General features: G+C 37.6%; 1 protein-coding gene across 2 annotated transcripts in view; it reads right to left on the bottom strand.

The window, feature by feature from the left end:
* The window catches only part of LOC149744422 (uncharacterized), a 485,722-nt gene extending 469,024 nt beyond the window's left edge, over positions 1-16,698 (bottom strand). For both annotated transcript variants that reach the window (XM_089903593.1, XM_089903592.1), the window contains exon 1: positions 15,515-16,698. In XM_089903593.1, the coding sequence (XP_089759719.1) occupies positions 15,515-15,520 (6 nt within the window). In that variant the 5' untranslated portion in view covers positions 15,521-16,698. The remainder of the gene's footprint in view (positions 1-15,514) is intronic.
* Positions 16,699-19,230: the final 2,532 nt, after the last annotated feature.

Genomic DNA, 19,230 nt, shown 5'->3' with positions numbered 1-19,230 from the left:
GAACCTAACCAGACAAACGTTCACCCAGCACCCTGTGACTATAAACCTACAGAGGTGACATCTAAGGGCTCTAAGTATCTGACTTGGCTTAAGGGAGTAACATCCATTATCCATCCCTTTCTACTGGGATGATGAAGAGAAGCAGACAGCACACCAACAACCGACTCCAAAATCCTCCTAATCTACCTAAATGCTTTCCCTGGCTTCTCAAAATGCTCTTATAGGCTGGAATTGTATGAAAACCTTAGGTTAAACATCCAAGTTTCTTCAACCTTTTAAGTAAGAAATGCTTGGTTTTCTCATCTCACGTTTGAATAAGTTGGGGAGTTTTTTTAAAAAAATGTTTTGTTTTATGTAACATATGTCATGATCCAATTTCAGTTGACATCCCATAATTAACAACAATCAAAAGCTGTCATAGCTACTTATGTAACACATACTAAAAGTTTTGTGACCCATTTTTTCCTAGGAGGGTCACCTAGGAGGAAACAAAAAGAGACCATTTCGACAGGACACAGGCTGGAGTGTCTGTGCTTCTTCTGCCTGCCCACCCCCCCAAAGACACACACAATGAACGCTCCCTCCAACCTCCAAAGAGGGGTGCAGGCGTGACTGTAGTCACACGTCACCTGCCCTGTCCTGCCTTTCCACGTCCATTCAAAGGCAACAGCCCAATTCCAAACTTTCTTTCTCTTTGGTGTCAAACAAGATGTACAGATGTATTTTCCTCCTTTCTCAATAGTCACAAAATGTCTTCTGAGGACTTTCAGTGGTTGGAGAAACTAGATTTTCCTTTAGTGTTCCACACACATAGATAGATATTTTATTTATTTATTTATTTGTACTTATAAGAGGTTTCATCTGAATTTTTATTTTGTTAAACAAGGGATTTTTTTCAGTGAAACTGTTTTTTAAATTTCAAATAAATTTGTAAGGTCAATCTCAGAACATAAAGTAGATTTGAAAAATAAAAAACAGTACTTAGGTTGGCTGGAGGATTAGGTGGCAGGAATCACTGGGTGGCCCAATGTCACCCTCTGAAAGTCCCCTGAGAGGGGACTTTCAGAGGGTGAACCAAGAGGTTAGGGAAAAGGAGAAAGAGCTTGAGGTCAGGGCTTCTTTGCTCTCACTTGGATCTTTGTCAACACACAGTAAGTGACTTTCACCACGTCATCTCCGGGGCCTTATTTTTCTGTCTGCCAAATATGAGTGTTGTAGGAGATGACCTTCCTTCTAATCCAATTACGTACATCTAATACTTTATGATTGTCCATGACCTGTGACTAATTTAGCAAGACCACTCAGCATGGGTTCTCCCAAAGGAAACTGTCATTTTGATACACACGTATTTTCCCCAGGTTGGCTACCATCCTAGGAAAGAAGGTAACGGTGAGTCATAAAAAATAAGTTCTTTCAGATATCAAAATATAATCCAATGTACCTTTAAATCAATGTGACAGTTTTTGGTAACTCAATCAGTAAACTAACCTTGGAAGACACGTAAGAGCATGAGACGGGGACAGAGCATCAGAGAGAGGAAACTGACATCCTGGCTTCTGTGATGCACAGTCCCCACCCCTCTCCTGCTAGGTGCACCAAACACAGAGCACTTGCTTCCAAGAGAAGGAGACCTAGACGGGAATGACCATTCATTTATTCTTGTCAGGATCACCCGCTTCAGGAAATCAGAGGATTTTTGTAACCCAACAAGAAGACGATGTAATAATGAGAGAACAGGCAAATACCCTTTCTCCTTGGCCCCCATCAGACTTGGTCTGGAAAATCGTTTTCAGTTGTAGACAGCAGATACTGAAAAATAGGATGTTGACAACCGTAAGATGCCTAGGAAACCATAGCTACAATGGTAGAGGATATTGAAAGAGTTCAAGTTATTCTGAATTTTTAGCTTCACATAACAGCTGTCTTTGATTCTTAAAGATCTGCTTTGTATCGGAGGGATTACCTGAGTTCTGTTTTATCTTAAAGGAAGATGTTCAAACCAATTAGTTGACCCAGGGAGATGGAGTGTCCATATAACAGAAGACGTTCAAACAGGGCTTGGAGACTGCTTGTCGTAGATGTTGCAGGGAGGTTTGAAAAACTGGATGTGGTATTACACGTGACAATATCTAGTCTTGTTTCTACTACTTCATTGATCCAATAAAAAAATTATCTAACTACCTTCTAGGATTAAGTTCAGCTGCATGTGAGAGAAAAACCACCATAAAAGTGGCAGGAACATAGTAGCAGTTTCTTGCTTGCTCATGTAAATAGAACAGAAAAATAGGATCCTGTGGATTTTGTGGAAACTGCACCAAGTCATTAAGGGTCCAGAGCTCCCAGCTCAGCCCTCCTACCATCCCTGTGACCTGTTCTCAGTCAAGGAGAGCTTCTTGCTTGCTAGCTTTTAAAACAGAATTCCTGGCCTCAACCCCTCTACACACATTCCAGGCTGATCAATGGAGAAACAATAAGGAAGGAGCCAGGTGTGTGGTTCAGGTGTGTTTCAAGGAGGATTTTTTTTTAGTGTCCTTTCAGTATTTACAGTATAAGCCCTTGTTTGTAAGTCACCACATCACCATGTAACTGCAAGGGAGGCTAGGAACTGTGGACTTCATTCTGGGCATCCAGGCATCAAACTAAAACTGTGAGGACAGGAAGAAGGGAAAATTAATATTAAGAAAGGCAGTAGTAGTTTCTGGTATCCCACCTAAGTGATAGCTGATCCGCTAGGAAAAATTTTTAGTATATAATTAAGGTGACCTTTTCCACAAGGAAGGACAGTGGCAGCGGCAATGCACTGATGCAAAGGGGAAATGCCTGGAAAAACCATAGGAACTCAGGAAAAACAGACCCTGTAAGCCAACAATTCTTCCAAGACAATCCTTGATAGACACTGATAGATGATCATGCCAGAGGGTTTAAATAAAAGGTAACAAAAAATTCAGATCAGACATAAGAAAGCGGTTTTTCATAAACAAAGCAGTAGACACTCCACAAATCCAATGGGCCTCTTTTAAAAGAAAACATTAATGCATATCCAAGAAGCAATTAGATATTGTCACGGGAAAGGCAGGGCCTCCAAAACTGATGGGCCCCCTTGAGCCAAAGAGTTTGTTTGTATTTTTCTACCTGTGCATTAAGCATAGAACTGTTCTTTATTGAAAACATTTTTACAAAAGAAACTTCAAGATGAATAATTTACCAGTTGTCAAGGAGAGGAATGTAACTTCGCTGATGGCTGGACTGAGCAACACAATTAAACATCTCATGATGAAGAGCTGCTACCAACTCCATCAGTAATAACCCCCTTGTCACTGTGTCTACAGAGTTCACAGCCTTAACTCCCAGTCAGAGAGCAGGAGATACCAGAAACTGCATAATGTGGGGATTACTAGCAAATGGATAAAGCAGTGATTGAAGGGTAAAGTATAAAATTTCAAATTACTTCTAACCTCAGAAGTCTGCGGGGCTCGGGCAAAGGTTCACATCTGGTCATCTGCGGAGTAGCCAGAAACTCCTGAGTGCCTCCTGCTCCAAACTGTCTCTGATAGTAAAGTCATCTCCCCAATACTGTTAATACATCATGTTTGTGGGTGAGACTGGGATGGGATGGGGGGGGGGACTGACTGCCGACGGTACAACAGTGCCTCTGGGCCAGGCAGTGCTTCCCCAAACCTGCCTCCCAAAGAAACAGGCAAACCATCCAGAGAAATCAGATGTGCAAAGGTAGAGATTGCAATCCCTCCATCCCATACTCTGTGCCAACCCTGTGCACACACAGGCATGTACACACACTCACACACACACACACAATGTACACCCTTTCTGGCACATGACAACCTGCCCAGAGCATCTGTTTTCACCTGAGGAATGAAAAGCAAGCTGTAGGCATGGTTCATATCCTGCACAACTTTAAATCCTTAAGATCTTTTTCTGCACTTGCATCAAATCAGAGAATCAACGGACACTTCAACACCATCTCCATGAAGGCCCTTTCACGCATCTGGAATGCCTGGAGGCCGTTATATCACCTGTGGGAAACTGTTCTTCCTTTTACAAAATTACCAGTTGCTTCTTGTAGATGAAAAATACACGGGCAAACCAGAGGTATGGACAAAGGTACCATCTCTTATAGGAGACACATAAAAAGAAAAGGAAAAAAGAGGAAGAACAAAGAAGGACACGTCCAAACTGGCCATGATAAATGCCTTGCCCCAACATATTTGATAGATTCTATTTCTTTCAAAACCATGGTCAGAGAAATAGCAGTCTTTCCTGAAAATCATTATGTTATCAGAAAATATTAAAATATGACTATGATACATTTTTAGTGTTTCTGTAACCAAACATGTATTGATATTTTGACTCAATGAAAAACTCAAGATTTATTCTTCACTTAAGTATTGACCTTAATAACCTCAGTCAATATCTTACCTTTGATATAAATGCAACCAGATATTTCTCTCAGCAGTCAACAGAATTTTTTTTCCTGTAGAGTGTGTCAATTACTTTTTCTGTATTAATTCCATATTTTCTATTTTAAATGATATTTCTAATTCTTCCAACTTATTACTTATTAATCTAAAAACTTCTTGGATTTACTTTTGTCCTACTTGTAAAGCTTTTCATTCTAATCACCGTTAATACATTCAGTTAACTAATTCATTTGTGCCCTTCAAAATGAAAGACTTCATTGTGAAATATTCAAAATTGATAACTAATTTTCATAATAACTCATGGAAATTTTAAAAATTTCCCTAAGAATAAATGAGCAAAATTTGTGTCAAATTGGAATACATCATACCTCCTTTGACTTAAGACAAAACTCAATCAAGGAAAATGATCTAGTCACAAATCAAAAAATTACACGTTTAGATGAGAGGACTTGAAGGTTTTCCAAAGGCCAGTATAATGTTTCTTGTGAAGAGTGAGTAATATGATATAGTACAAATGAAGTTTAATGCTTGGTTTTTCTGATTCTAAAAAAGTGATATATTCAGAAATATTCCATTTAAAAAAGATAAGGTAAAGCTCAATTTTAACATTTTAGCTAAAGTATAGCTCCCAAATCTGTTCAAATATCAGTTTTTTGCATTCTCCTTAATGTCTGTCACCCCACCATATGCTCAGAACACCATATGGATGCTCATGAGTCATCCCCAAGAGTGCAACACAAAACACTTATTATAGTATACCCTACAGACCCTTGTCGGAGGAAAACAGATGTACACTGCTGCCTAAATCTGAGGTCGAGTCCTTTAGAGTGAAGTGGTATTTATGTAATCCACCCATTTTTCAAGGTAAGTGCCACCGAACTGTCTGAAATGAGGGAATATTCTCTCTCTTTGCCATCCAGTGGGACAGCCACTAGACCCATGTAGTTAATGAACCCTTGAACTAGACTAGTGTGGCAGGAGAACTAAATTTCTAATTTCAGTTCTTAGTTCATTTACATTTAAATATCCCCATGTGGCTACTGGCTATTCCAGTAGTGTGGTCACTGCACAGTCTAGGTCTCAGCCTCACATGCCTTGGGGAGGGTGTACTCACATTACCTTATCTCAGTCAGCTGACCCCTTTCCCTCTCTCACCACACATACACACGCACACACACATGCACACAGACACACACATGCACACAGACGCACTCACACAGAGACACACACACGCACACTCACAGACAGGCACACAGACACACACACGCACACAGACACACACACACACACTTTCTCTCACATCATGTTATTTTCACGGAGTTGGGTGACACTTCAAAAACTACTCATACAAAACCAGCCATGACATTTATTACTGGATACAGTTGAGTTCACAAGTGTTCTCTATAACAAGGGCCAGCAAAAAGTTTTTGCTTTTATAACCTGTACAATAATTTTAGAAAATGATCTATCCATTCACACTTTTTAATTTGAATCTAAAGTGTGTCTAACAAATTGAAATCATTACAAAGCATATAATTTCTGATGCTGCAAATATCAACATTTAAAAATAAATGTTATACCTTTTTTAAACTATCTAGTGAAGTCTAAATACCATAGCAATTTGAAACTCACTATTTTCCATTTAAAACTAGGAACTAAGCTCTTCTTTAGGAGGAAGAATTGGTAGATTGTTACTCTTTCCTCATTGAACTTACAGTTCTCTTCCATTTATCCCACATAATTTTATTCTAATGTACCATATTTTATGCTTTAAAGCCTTTATTGATCACTCCATCATATTCTTCTAAAAACTGCTTTTATATTTCATGAATCCATATGGCTTTCAAATTAAACAAACAAACAAAAACCTTCTCAATTAAATTATAAGTGCTTTTTCAGCCAGATCAGGTTTAACAAAAAAGACCTATGAAATTTGAGTACACAAGCTTGATTCCCTTAAACACATCCTTGCTTTACAGAGTTTTTGCATATGGGCAAGCATTGTCCCATCTGGACTTGAAGACACTATTCAGGGCCCATTATAAAGGTTTCCGTGTGAGGAACCTTTCAGGCTCTAGTGGCAGGTGTAGCAATGTTGCTCCTGAGGAACTAAGAGTATGAATTTTTTGTGGATGCCAACCCTATAATAGAGCTGGTCCCTTTTACTGTTTGGTCACTAGGAATTCAGAACCAAGGTCATCATTAAGACACTGACTTCCTCACTTCTGTCTCACTTTCCTCCCTTTCATCCTCCATCTCATCTGTATTTTTCCTAGTTCTTATACCTACTTATGGTCACTTCTCATTAACTGGGCAAATAGAAGAATAAGATCGCAAACACCCACCATCATATTTAAGTAAATTCTTGATTTTTCGGGATGGATCAGTCATGGTAAAGGCATAGGAGAAGACTGGGTTGGCTGCAGCCTTCCCTGAACCCTCCCTAGGACACCAGGTCACACACTGGTCAGTCTCCTTATTCACGTGCAGGACCACTGCTGATTGCCCACTGCTGAATCGAGAATGGTCAACTTCTTTCTGTGTCCACTGATGGTTGATTTGCAAACAGAATGTATCTAGATGATTTAGTACTGGCTCTATTTTTTGTTCCTTTTAAAATATGTATGTATATATAATGATAGCCAACTCAAAACATTTTCAAATTGTTAAGTGTGAAAAGATAAAAAGCATGGATGAGGGAGAAAAGAAATTAATCTATAGACCCAACTAAGGATACATTGTTTTGTGAGAATACATATGGAATCACAGAGGGTAAGGGATCAATAATGTCACCCAAACTCACCACCTCTATATCCAGGGTTCATATTTGAGCTGTGACCCCAAAACTTCTACATGACAATTACAAAAAAAAAAATCTATTAACCTGAAGGCAAAACGATGAGGAGAACAATCTGAAAGTCTGAAACCCCCAAATCCCTTGTGTTGCTGGTGTTCTGTGCACTGCCGATAAAGCACTTAAAAGCAAAACAAACAATTAAAAGAAAAAACAAACGACATAGAAAAATGTAAGAATCACAACCACTTTTAAATGCAAAATTGACTTCTGACATGCATTCAGCTCTCTGATAATGAACTGAATGATAATGTTGAACTTACCCTGAGAGCATGAAGATTAGCAAATAACTAATTACTAATAACTGCAATGGGCCTTTTCTGTCCATTCAGAGAAGAGTCACAAATTCACTGCACAGCAAAGCTAGCTTACCTGCCTCTCATTATTTACTGATTTTTCAAATTTCAGCTTTTTATACCCCTTAGCTAGTACGTGGCTAATTATTTTCTGAAGGCTTAAGAACACGTGATGATTTATTTTCAAGGAATCTTAATGCATGGAGTGCATCTAAAATATAATGTCTTTATAGTTGATAAAGGAGCGTATTTATTCAAAGGTCTGGAGGTTTATAGTCACTCAGCTCGTAATTGTCCATGAATGCATCTTGTGCAATATACATCTTTAATCTACCACCACTGCGGCTACAGTGGAAAATAGTCCAAATTATTTGGCTTTGAAGTACACGTTGATACGACTTTAAGTTTAAAACATAATTTCACAATAAGATCAATAAAATGCAATACCTTTTCCTGTACTGCCATATCAAAACTGCCAATTTTGTGTGCCTGGTTTTCATGACTTTCTTTTTCAAGAAAGAATGTGCTAAGAGGGCTTTTTTTTTTTTTTTTTGCAGTACGCGGGCCTCTCACTGTTGTGGCCTCTCCCGTTGCGGAGCACAGGCTCCGGACGCGCAGGCTCAGCGGCCATGGCTCACGGGCCCAGCCGCTCCACGGCATGTGGGATCTTCCTGGACCGGGGCACGAACCCGTGTCCCCTGCATCGGCAGGCGGACTCTCAACCACTGCACCACCAGGGAAGCCCTAAGAGGGCTTTTTAACCCAAGCTTGCCACTAACACCATTTAAAGGAACCTGGAAAAACATGTGAAGCACTGTTTAGAGTTATTCATTCCTCACTGAGTTTCTGACCACGTACCCTCTTCCAGACTCTGACCTCGCAAACCAGTCTTTGGTGTCCACCAGGTTTGATTCAATGGAGTTATTGGTACGAAAATGGTTGGGATGATTGATCACAGAATGTATGTCATTTGGTTTGCTGAGGACAAACCTCAGTGGGCTCACATCTTGACACATTCTTTTGTCACTAAATTTAGAAAACTTCAAGATCTAGCTGGTTGCCCTATTCTGTGTTATCTTCCCTGGTCTCCTTGAAAATGGTGTCTCCCTCCTCCTTGTAATTCACAATCTGAGGATCTCACCCTGAGCCTAACATTAGTTCTTACGTGATCATTTTCTCAATTACAAGGCAAGCCACTTCGAGAAGGGATTCACTGCTGTGACACAAAGGAGTTATGTTATAAACATGTGCTAAATTGAAGTAAATACCAGAAACTAGATTCTCTGTGACACTGGCTGACATCTTCAAATTTGTAAATTGTGACTCATTAACATTTTAAGAAAGTCCTATGAATATGAGCATAGAGGCTACACAGAAGCATAATTTATCTCTGATGTTGTTAAGGCTGATGGAAAAGAAACCTTTACGTAAATTGTTAGGGCTTGAATCAGTCACTCAGAAGAGGTACCTAACGCAATCCACATCATAGGAACAGAAAGTAGAATGGTGGCTGCCTGCGGCTGGGAGAAAGGGGGAGTTTTTCTCAATGGGTACAGACTTCTAGTTTTGCAAGATGAGAAAGTTCAAGAACAATATAAATGTACTTAAAACTACTGACCTATAAACTTAAAAATGGTTAAGATGGTAAATTTAATGTATTTTTTACCACAATTTTTTTTTAAAGCCGATTGTGTGTTAGAAAGTGCTACCACTGAAATGAAAGTCAGGAAATTTTGACTCTTCTCTCAGCCCCCTCACTCCATGGCCTGTGCTCGGCCACCATGATGGCACTCAGCCTTGATGGAAGGGCCCAGGTGTTTAGAGATGGCATAGTCCCGTTTTCACGCCATCAACTCAAACAGAAAAACCCTTGAGACTGTAATGTTACAAAAGACCTAAAGTCCCATCCTTAATAGTTTCTAAAAATACATCTAATCGAGGACTTAAATTTCTCTGCAGTAAGGTAAATGTAAATACAACTCAGCTATTTTATTACAAGAGATTCAAAGATTCACTCTGAGCAAAAATCATATAGATGGTTACTACCAGCTGATTATACAGTTTCTAATGGTTAAGGTTCTACGAAATAAAATTATGGCCTCTTCAGATTAAAACAAAGAATAAATAAGCATTTCATGTCTTCAGTCTTATTTATTAAAATCGTGTCACTTACAACCCAGGTTACTCTCTTAAAGAGATTAGTTATAGAGACACGGGAGGAGAAAAAGAAAAAGGAAAGAAAAAGTGATACAAGAAAGAAAAAGAAAAAAAACATATATTCACAAGACAAATTCTAGATTCCCAGACCATGCGATGCAGAACATTTGAAGTTCAAAAAAAATCTTATTTGCTGACTTGCATACTCAATAGGCAGCTATCCCATTTACATATCAGAAATTATTGCTGGACACATTCAGAAATTAAACCATTATGACTCCAAAGATTATAATAAAAAGAATTAGAATTTGAAATATCTTGTTGATTTTGGTAGCAATACAAAATGAGAAAGTAAAAAAGCAGAAATTCAACCCAAGTGGTGCTCATTCATTTACTCCAAAATATTTTCCTTTGAATACAAGTGTAGGAAATTTAAGGTAAGAAAACTATTCATTTGGAAACACACATCTCTACCATAAATAAAAACATCCATTTAGTGAACTATATTTCTGAGGTGTAACTGTATACTATAAAGGCCTCAAAGTATAAAATCCAAAGAGTATATAGCTGTGAAACTGCCCAAACCATCAAGATACAGTATTTTTACATCACCCTCCAAAGTTTCCTAGTGATATGCCATAACCTATCCTTCTATCAACCCCAATCACAGGTAAACAGGGATCTGCTTTGTGGCACTATAAAGTAGATTTTATTTTCTAGAATTTTATATATAAACAGAAGCATACAATAGGTATGATCTAGCTTCTTTCACTAAGCAACATGAATTTGACACTTGTAAAAGTTATTCATTTATTCACTTTATTGGTAAGCAGAATTCCAGTGGAGTATATCCCATTTTGTTTATCCACTTACCAAGTGATGCATATTTGAGGTTTTTTCCATTGCATTTTTTTACTATTATGAATAAAACCACTATGAACATGTGTGTACAACTTCTTGTAAAAATATGATTCAATTTCTCTTAGCTAAATATCTAGGAATGGAATGGCTGGGCCATGAGTAGTAAAAGTTTAAAACTTTAAGAAACTCAATCAACCGACTGAGGTCATTGATTGTGCCATTTTATATTCTCGCCCAAAGAGAATCATAGGCCCAGCTTCTCGACATCCTCACCAACATTCCATATTTTGGGGCTTTTTCAGCCATTCTAGTTTGTGTGTGGCATTATCATAGTGTGACTATAACTTGCATTTTCCTGATAATGAAACAAAACAACTTTTTATGTACCTGTAGTCCAACTGTATACCTTTATTTACAAAATGTTTGTTCCAATCTTTTTACCCATTTAAAAAAATTGGCCTGTTTGCCTCTTATTGTTGAGTATGCTCGATTCAAGTATATTTTAGAAATGTATACTGCTAATATTTTCTTCTTCTTTGTGGCTAACCTCTTCATTTTACTAATACTGTATTTCAAAGCTCAACAGTGTCAAATTTTGATAACTTCTGATTTCTCAGTTTTTATTTTTCTGGTTATTACTTTGTTTGTATCTAAGAAACATTAGCCTATTACAGAGTCACAAAGAGTTTATATTCTATCTCCTTTTCTCTACTAGTTTCATAGGCTTAGGTCTGATGTTTAGGTCTATATTATGGGTTGAATGGTGTTCCCCCAAATTTCGTGAATACCTGAAGTTTCAGAATGTGGCCTTATTTGGAAAAAGAGCCTTTGAAGATATAATGAAGGGTGATCATATTGGATTGGGTAGTAGCACTATGCTGTATCTTTGATACATCTTTCATAATTAGGAAGCCCATGACTACTGGTTCATTGTAACTTTGAAATGTTCATTGCGGCCCATCTTTGACAAGGGCTGTGCTCTCACAGTGTTTTATAAGGACTGTTTCAAGCACTTCATTATCTGTATAATTTTTAAAATCTTTCTCGAGATGATATACTTACAAGGTTTCACCGAGATGTAAGAAATCTAAATGACCTAATCTCATAAAATATGAACCAAATTACTGTGATACTTTCTTGGTTGTATTGGATTTCAACCTGATGGTGTCACGTTGCAGTATCCTTCTTTTTCTTGCAGAACCTGCTCTCGTCTGCTGGTTTCTGCAAGCACAGTATGTCTGAGCTGCTCTGAAGATGTTCTGGACTTGGCTTCTCTGAGATGCTGACCCCGTGAGCACACACGTCTGCACCTGCTTGCTGGGGCCAGCGTTTTTATTGGAAGTGGCTCATTTCGTTCTTCAGACGTGGAACAATGTCGTCTGACTGCTTAGAATTCTTTTTAGAGAATCTAACATATCTAATTTAGCTTAAGCAAGGTAGAGTTGAAAAGGGCCTCCATTATAAAAAGGACCGGCAGCTGTCCAAGAGTCATCACTACCACCCACCCGCCCATCACAGGGGGTGCCAAGTAAGATGCATTTGCCTGAAATACAAACAGGCAACAGTAAGTGTAGCAAGAAGAAGTCATTTAGTCCACATGGAGGTGAAACTCACAGTTTCACAGAATTGTGGAAAGAACTAAGTACATCTCGTTATTAGGTAAGTGTAAAATGTCTTATTTTTATTAGTTTGAATTAGATACTTACAAGCGCTTGTAAGAAAATCTGTGTTGCCTTTTCACGTACGGTTTTATTTCCATAAGGAAGCTCAATTTATTTTCACGAAATACTCTGTTTTTGTACTAGTTTTATATTGAAAACTATATTATATTTGTATTAAGTTTTATATTGAAAACAGTGTTGTTGAACGAAATTCCGCACTGTTCCCTACTCAACATGTTCGGAACTTAGAAATTGAAAGGAGGCAGAATATGTCACCCCACAATAGGAATGTGGGCATTCAGGACATACCACTGCAGAATAGGCTGCTTGTGTATATTGATTACTGGGAGCTGTAGGCACTTGGAAAACAGCAACGCAGGGAGAGGCTTTCTCTGAACCCCCTTATCTGCCTGTAGACAGATCCCCCAAAAGGAACCAATTGTCATAAACCCCCTGCCTGGGAGTTTCATCAACCAGGTAAGATGGACTCTTGTCACAGGAGAGGAAACTGGAAGTGGACACCACACCCAGACTCACTTTGTCACAAACTAGCACACCTCCCATCTGTTCCTCTAAGGACCCTTTATCTTCCCTAAAAATCATTTCCTCTCCTCTAAGAGGCCTACGTACCTCTTAAGGTATTTAAGTCTGAATTCCAAGCTACCTCAGGGAGTTTACTCAATTTTCCCTGGGCATCTCCCATATACACATATATGAGGTCAAAATGTTAATCAAATATCTGTGTGTTTTCCTCTTATTCATCCATCTTTTATTACAAGGGGTCTCAGCTAAGACCTCAGAAGGGTAGAGGGGAAATTATTTTTCCTCCCCTACAAAATACATATGTAAAAAAAAATACCAAAAACAATAATCAATATTTTTTGGAAGATATTCTGACCTCCTGTTTCAATATTGTTCAACAGGTTATAAACTTTAAAAAGGAAAACAGTTCTCTTTCCAATTTCAACTGCCCACATGTCACTAACACACCCACAAATGGAACACTACACAGAAAGATTAAAGTTCTCACAACACACAGGCCCCCTGCCTGCAATTCTAATAGACGGTAAATTTGAAAAAATAAAGTGTTGAAAGGTATCCCTGAAATCTGCTAATAAAAAAGGGGGTTGTAAAATCATATTATAGTTTAACATTTGATGCAGAAGATGTAGAGACAATCAACATTTGCAGGTATAGCCCGTGAAAGCAATTACTCTGAAAAAAATTACAAAGGAAATCTTGTTCTCTGACACTGATTTTCTCTCATTCCAAGTTTCATCATGTGTCAAAATTAAGGTAATAAGAGAGAACAAAAACTGCTTGATCACAAAATTATTGAAGAACAGGGAGAGAAGAGGAGACCCCGTGCAACCACCTAGTCTGAATGGGTTTTAAGTAAATCTTAGTTTATAACTAGAACTTAGAAATACCCACCTATAGGAACACGGTGGAAAAAAAATATTGTTGAATAAATTTTTTTTTCTTTTTACTAAATGTTTGATTTAAAGTTTAAGTTAAAAATATTACAGACTTCTAGAGCATTAATTTAGTGTACGTTTTCCTGATATGTGTTGTGCAATTTTCATCAAAAGGTCTATTTAGTCACAAAAAAATTATAAAAATTGAAATAAAACTCTAAACTCACGTGGCAACTGCATGTCATCTGGCTTCTGGTTCTATCAAGCCATGAGGTTGCGCCAAAGACATACCCCAAAATATCAGTAGGAATTATCTTTGGGTGAGGTCTTGAGGGCTGTGTTGTTTTCATGTGTGTTCGTCTACATTCACTATGATGGGCTTCTAAGCAGAACACAGATGTCCATCTCTTTTTAAAATAATACTCCCATAAATGAATGCTAGGTCAATTAAGAAATGAGTAATATAAATAAAAACCTTTATTAAAACTGGGTATCTAGACTTAGGGTATAATATCAAACAAGGACTCGGAGATACCCTCTTAGATTTAAATTATTTCAAACATCCAATGAAGAAAATGATCAGTAAATAAAGACTCATTCATAAGGATTCATTACAAGAGCTTAAGTTAAAACAAACAGAAATAAAACAGGATGTTTGAAGAAGAGCAGATTAAAATACATAAATTTGAAAACCAGAGAAAACTATCTCTTGAATTGATGAATAATTAAAATTATTTGAAACTAATGATATACAAATCTCTAGAAATGAAACTAAGAAGAGGTGGGTAAAATGAAAATACACAGAATAAAAATAAAATATTTTTATGAGAGAAACCGGAATTTGAAGCAATATAATAGAAATAATCAGAAGCTAAGTTTGAAATATCACTGAAATTGATACTTCTGAAAGTACACGCATATAAGTATACCTATTTTATTAATACATAAATATTTATTTTAGGTGTGTGTATGTGTGTGTTGTCTGTGTGTGTGTGTGTGTATGAGTGAACTCTGGCTCAGGAATAAAAATCATTTTCGAACTATTAATTCGTGTGCTATTGAGGTGTCAGACAGTGATCTAAACATTCAGTAAGCATTATCTCATTTAATTTTCAAAGCAGCCCCAGGAGGTATTTTAAATGGTAACAACTGAACCCAATTATCCCCTTTCTGATAACCCACTGCCTGGATCCTAGCAGCATACCACTGCCATAGAAGATGAACCCATATGGAAGAATGTTTCCATTACAAACTCTTCATTATCAGCCACAGGACCCTCAGCACTGGGACAATGCAATTCCACTATATTTCTCAGGTCAGCTCACTCTCCTTTTCCTTCCAAGTTCTATTTCAAATGGTCCCCCTCTCCTTTCACCTCTGGCCACCTAATCTCCACTCACTCTCAAAGATGACCCCTGACTCTCTCTTAAAAGAGAGAAGGGAATCCATCAGAGACAACAACTTGATCTTCCTAATTATCAATACATATGTATTTCCTGTACCCTTCTCTCTCTTCTCCTACTGCAAGAGCAGAGCCAACTCTTCCACCAAGACTAATTTTTCACCCATGCTTTGGAGTCTAACTATTCTTATTTTATCAGAAATAATATTATGCTCTTTACTCCTTTTCATTGAATATTCAATCTGTGTCTCTCACCTGGGAAATTTCCATTGTATGATTCACCACCGGAGACACTTCCATTTAAACAATCAAATCCTCACTCAACTTTGCATCTTCCTCTGGTCACTAATCAATCTGCTTTCTCTCTTTCAAGGGCAGAATCCCAAAGCAGCAGTGCACACTTATTGTCTTCATTTTCACACCTACCTTCATTCCAGAGCTGGCTGCCACCCACCTGTGGGCACCTTCATTCCACGAGACAGCTGTCAGCAGCCTCACCCAAGATCTCTATGCAGCTAGACTCACAGGTCACTTCCTCATGATAAGAACGTTCATTGCATTTTCCTGTTATATAAGTTAAACATGATCGCTGTAATATCTTTAAAATAGGCAGATAAGCAGACTGACAAAAATAAAAGTCCTTCATAATCCTGAATATACCCTGTTATGCAATTTCCTCTTGTTCACCTAAAATTTTAGCGTGAACTTCCTTTCCAATTACTAAATATGTGGATGCAACATCATTTTAATATCAGTGTAGCAAAGGGATAATACCACTTCCATAATCAATACCGTACCTCTGAAAATATACCTTTTTTTTTTTTTTTTTGCTATTATGAACAGTCCTGTGTAGAACATTACTGCAAATAAATAATCACATCCTTGGGTCACTTAAAGAATTTTTGGACTATGCTTAGATCTTATTGTATTTCAGGTCTCAGTCGCACTCGCAACTGGTGACCATTCCCCCAGAAACACTCATCCCTTTATTTTGATAGCCAAGGACACTTATGTCTCCTTTTTTTTAATGACTGATTTCTTTCCCCTCTGTAGGTCTAGTCTCCTCCACCAAGCATTAAATGCTAGAATTACCCCCTCCCCTCTTTCCACTTTAAACTTTCTCCCAAAGCCTTCTCAGCCACATCCACGTGGTTTTACAGATTTCTTTTGCACTTTAAATGAACAGAAAATCCCATAATATATAATTTGCTCCAAGACAGAGAGAAATATTAAAGTAACTAATTTTAGTAGGACATGAAATCATGATACCAAAATATTTAGAGAACATTGCCTAATAACAAGGAAAGTGTTTAGATTTAACTTTAACCTATTATTTTAATTTGAACTTAGGTTTCTAACTCCAAAACTCATATTCATCCCAACAGTCAGGCTTTCTTTCTAGAATGATTTCTCATTAGGAAAATGCTATTATAATTAATCTCGAAGACATTCTAAATAAGAAAAGAAATGCCTCCGTAGATTTTGTAAAGGCATTCCACAATTTTTGACATTATTCCTAATTTTTAAACATATTATATAACAGATATAGGAATATACTCGTATAACATGAAAAATTCTATCATTTCTGAAGCTAAATTCAATGTAAAATAAAAGAGCAATTCTCATTAAAGTAAACAATTAAATAATTATGACTATTACCACTGTACAGTTTTATACTGTTTTAGCTTTCTAGCTAAGGAGTAAGTTAGAAATAGAAAAAAATTAAAAAGAGATAAATTTATCATAATTTATATATGATACTTATTAACTTAGTAAACAGAAGGAAATTGACTGAAAATTTAAAATTAATAAAATATTTTAATATGACCCAGTAAAAAATCATGATAATTTATTTTCATTGGTATCTACTTTTCTATTCTCATTTATTGTAGCCGAGAAAAATATAAAAACCTTAATAATAACATTAAGAAAAAATAGTGAAACTATACACGTGGAAATATTTAAGATTTTACTGAGATACAATAAATAATATTTTAATAAACTGAATAAGAATTAGTTCTTTATACAACTATCAATGTACTATAAATGGGATGATTCTTAATATTCTGGATCAATAGTTATATATTTCTACAAACGTAACAGAATATGTAACTTTCCTTGCCAGCAGGATGGACCTTTTGTGAGCATAAACACAATGGAAAGAATCACAAGCTCAAGGAAGAAGTGTATCAGTATTTGTTAAACATATAATTAGTGAAATGAACACAAACACACCTATAAGGATAGTCCTCACAGTACTGACAACAGAGAAAAAGCAGAATGATTTGAATGATCAGTAACAGCTTCACAATTGTATAAGCTAATGTACATCCAGGTGACAAGATACATTCTTACAATTAGAAATCATATTTTACAGCATAATTAACGACATACGGATTGTGATACACAGTTTAGGGAAAAAACACATTATCGGATGGTCACTCAGCAACATTTTTCTGTTTATTGTTGTTTGATTTTCAACTAGGAGCACATTTCTTGCTGTTTGTAGAAAGAGGGCAAACATATATTTCAGTGAATCTCAACTGCATTTAGGTACCTCAGAGGACACGTCAACGACAATACCCATATTCTGTTGGCCTTTTTGCCTCCATTTATACGTCCTTAGTTCTCTTCCCTAGTTAATTCTGATATTCCAGAAATAACTGTCACCCTGGGAAGAGAGTGGGGCGAGAGCAAGTGAAAACATCACAAAGTTTTCCCATCATTTTCAGGCTGCCTGTTTCCCGATCCAGTGTTCACTTGTCTGCTCTAAACCTTTGTGTGTTTTCCAGAGTTCTGACAAATTTTATCCTGACAGTTTCTGCTTGTCTTTCCATATTTTCAGTATTTCTCTACGGGAATAGGGGCTTGGCACTACCTACTCTGCCATGTTGATGATGTCACTCCTGAAATAACTTCTAAAAGACCTAGAGATCATCATACTAAGTGAAGTAAGTCAGACAGAGAAAAACAAATATGACACCACTCATATGTGGAATCTATTTGTTAAAGATGATAGAAATGAACTTATTTACAAAACAGGAAGAGAATCACAGATTTATGGTTACCAAAGTGGAAACGTGGGGTTAGGGGAGGGGTAAACTAGGAGCTTGGGATTAAGATATACACACTACTGTATATAAAATAGATAACCCAACAAGGACCTACTGTATAGCACAGGGGAAAATATTCAATATCTTGTAATAATCTACAATGGAAAAGAATCTGAAAAGAATGTATATATATGTTGATTAACTAAATTAACTATACTCCAATAAGATTTAAAAAGTACATAAATAAAACATCCAATAAATAAATAAATAAAAGACTATCCTTGCTGGTTGGGATCCCTGGGAAGCAGATTCAGACTTGGCAGTGCTCAGGAAGTTTAGTAATATGTGCTCTCCACCAAAGATGATGCAGGACTGGGTAGAGAGGAGTTTGGGCACCACTGTGACCATCATAAAGCACTCAGGTAGGACACAGGGAACTTTTAAGCTGAGGTGGCCCATCAAAGCTATCTTGATGTTGGCTGACAAGGGAAAGCCTTTATAGCCCTGTACGGACCAGTCAGTGGATACAGGATGCCCCATGGAAAGGAGTGTGACCTCGGGAGATGTTACCCTCTTTAATTCAGAGGAAAGCAATTCCCAGAATGAGCCAATATCTGAACCGTCAGCTGGCAGGATTCCCTACTGCTCAATGAATGTCTTTAATTCCCAAAGTGGGATCTGGACATGCATGACAGTGCTGGCTATCGTCCATCCCTTGAGCCACTCATATCCACTTGGTCTTATGGTCTCTGGGAGCAGCACCAAGATTCGGTGGTGCCTCTCTTCGCAAGGGCAGCTCAGAAGAGAGACGTTAGTATAGTCGGCCCTCAGTATCCACGGATTCTGCATCCGCAGATACCAAACAGACAGTACTAGGCCATTCTATGTAAGGGACTTGAGCATCCATGGATTTTGGTGTCTGAAGGTGTCCTGGAACCAATGCCCTGCGATACCAGAGGGACAGCTGTGGAATGAACTGCAGCTCCCGCCCCTCCAGCTGGTCTCAAGGCCATGCTGATGTCATTCCCAACTCCCCTCACCCTCAGCTTTTATCTACGGTGGTCCAAGTGAGCAAAACAATGCTTTTTT

Source organism: Delphinapterus leucas, chromosome 21 (genome assembly GCF_059928025.1).
Source record: "Delphinapterus leucas isolate spDelLeu-1000000601 "Yukka" chromosome 21, BTC_Dleu_Yukka2, whole genome shotgun sequence".
Taxonomy (NCBI): Eukaryota; Metazoa; Chordata; class Mammalia; order Artiodactyla; family Monodontidae; genus Delphinapterus; species Delphinapterus leucas.
The sequence above is the reverse complement of the archived record's forward strand: the minus strand, read 5'-3'. Positions and strand labels throughout refer to the sequence as shown.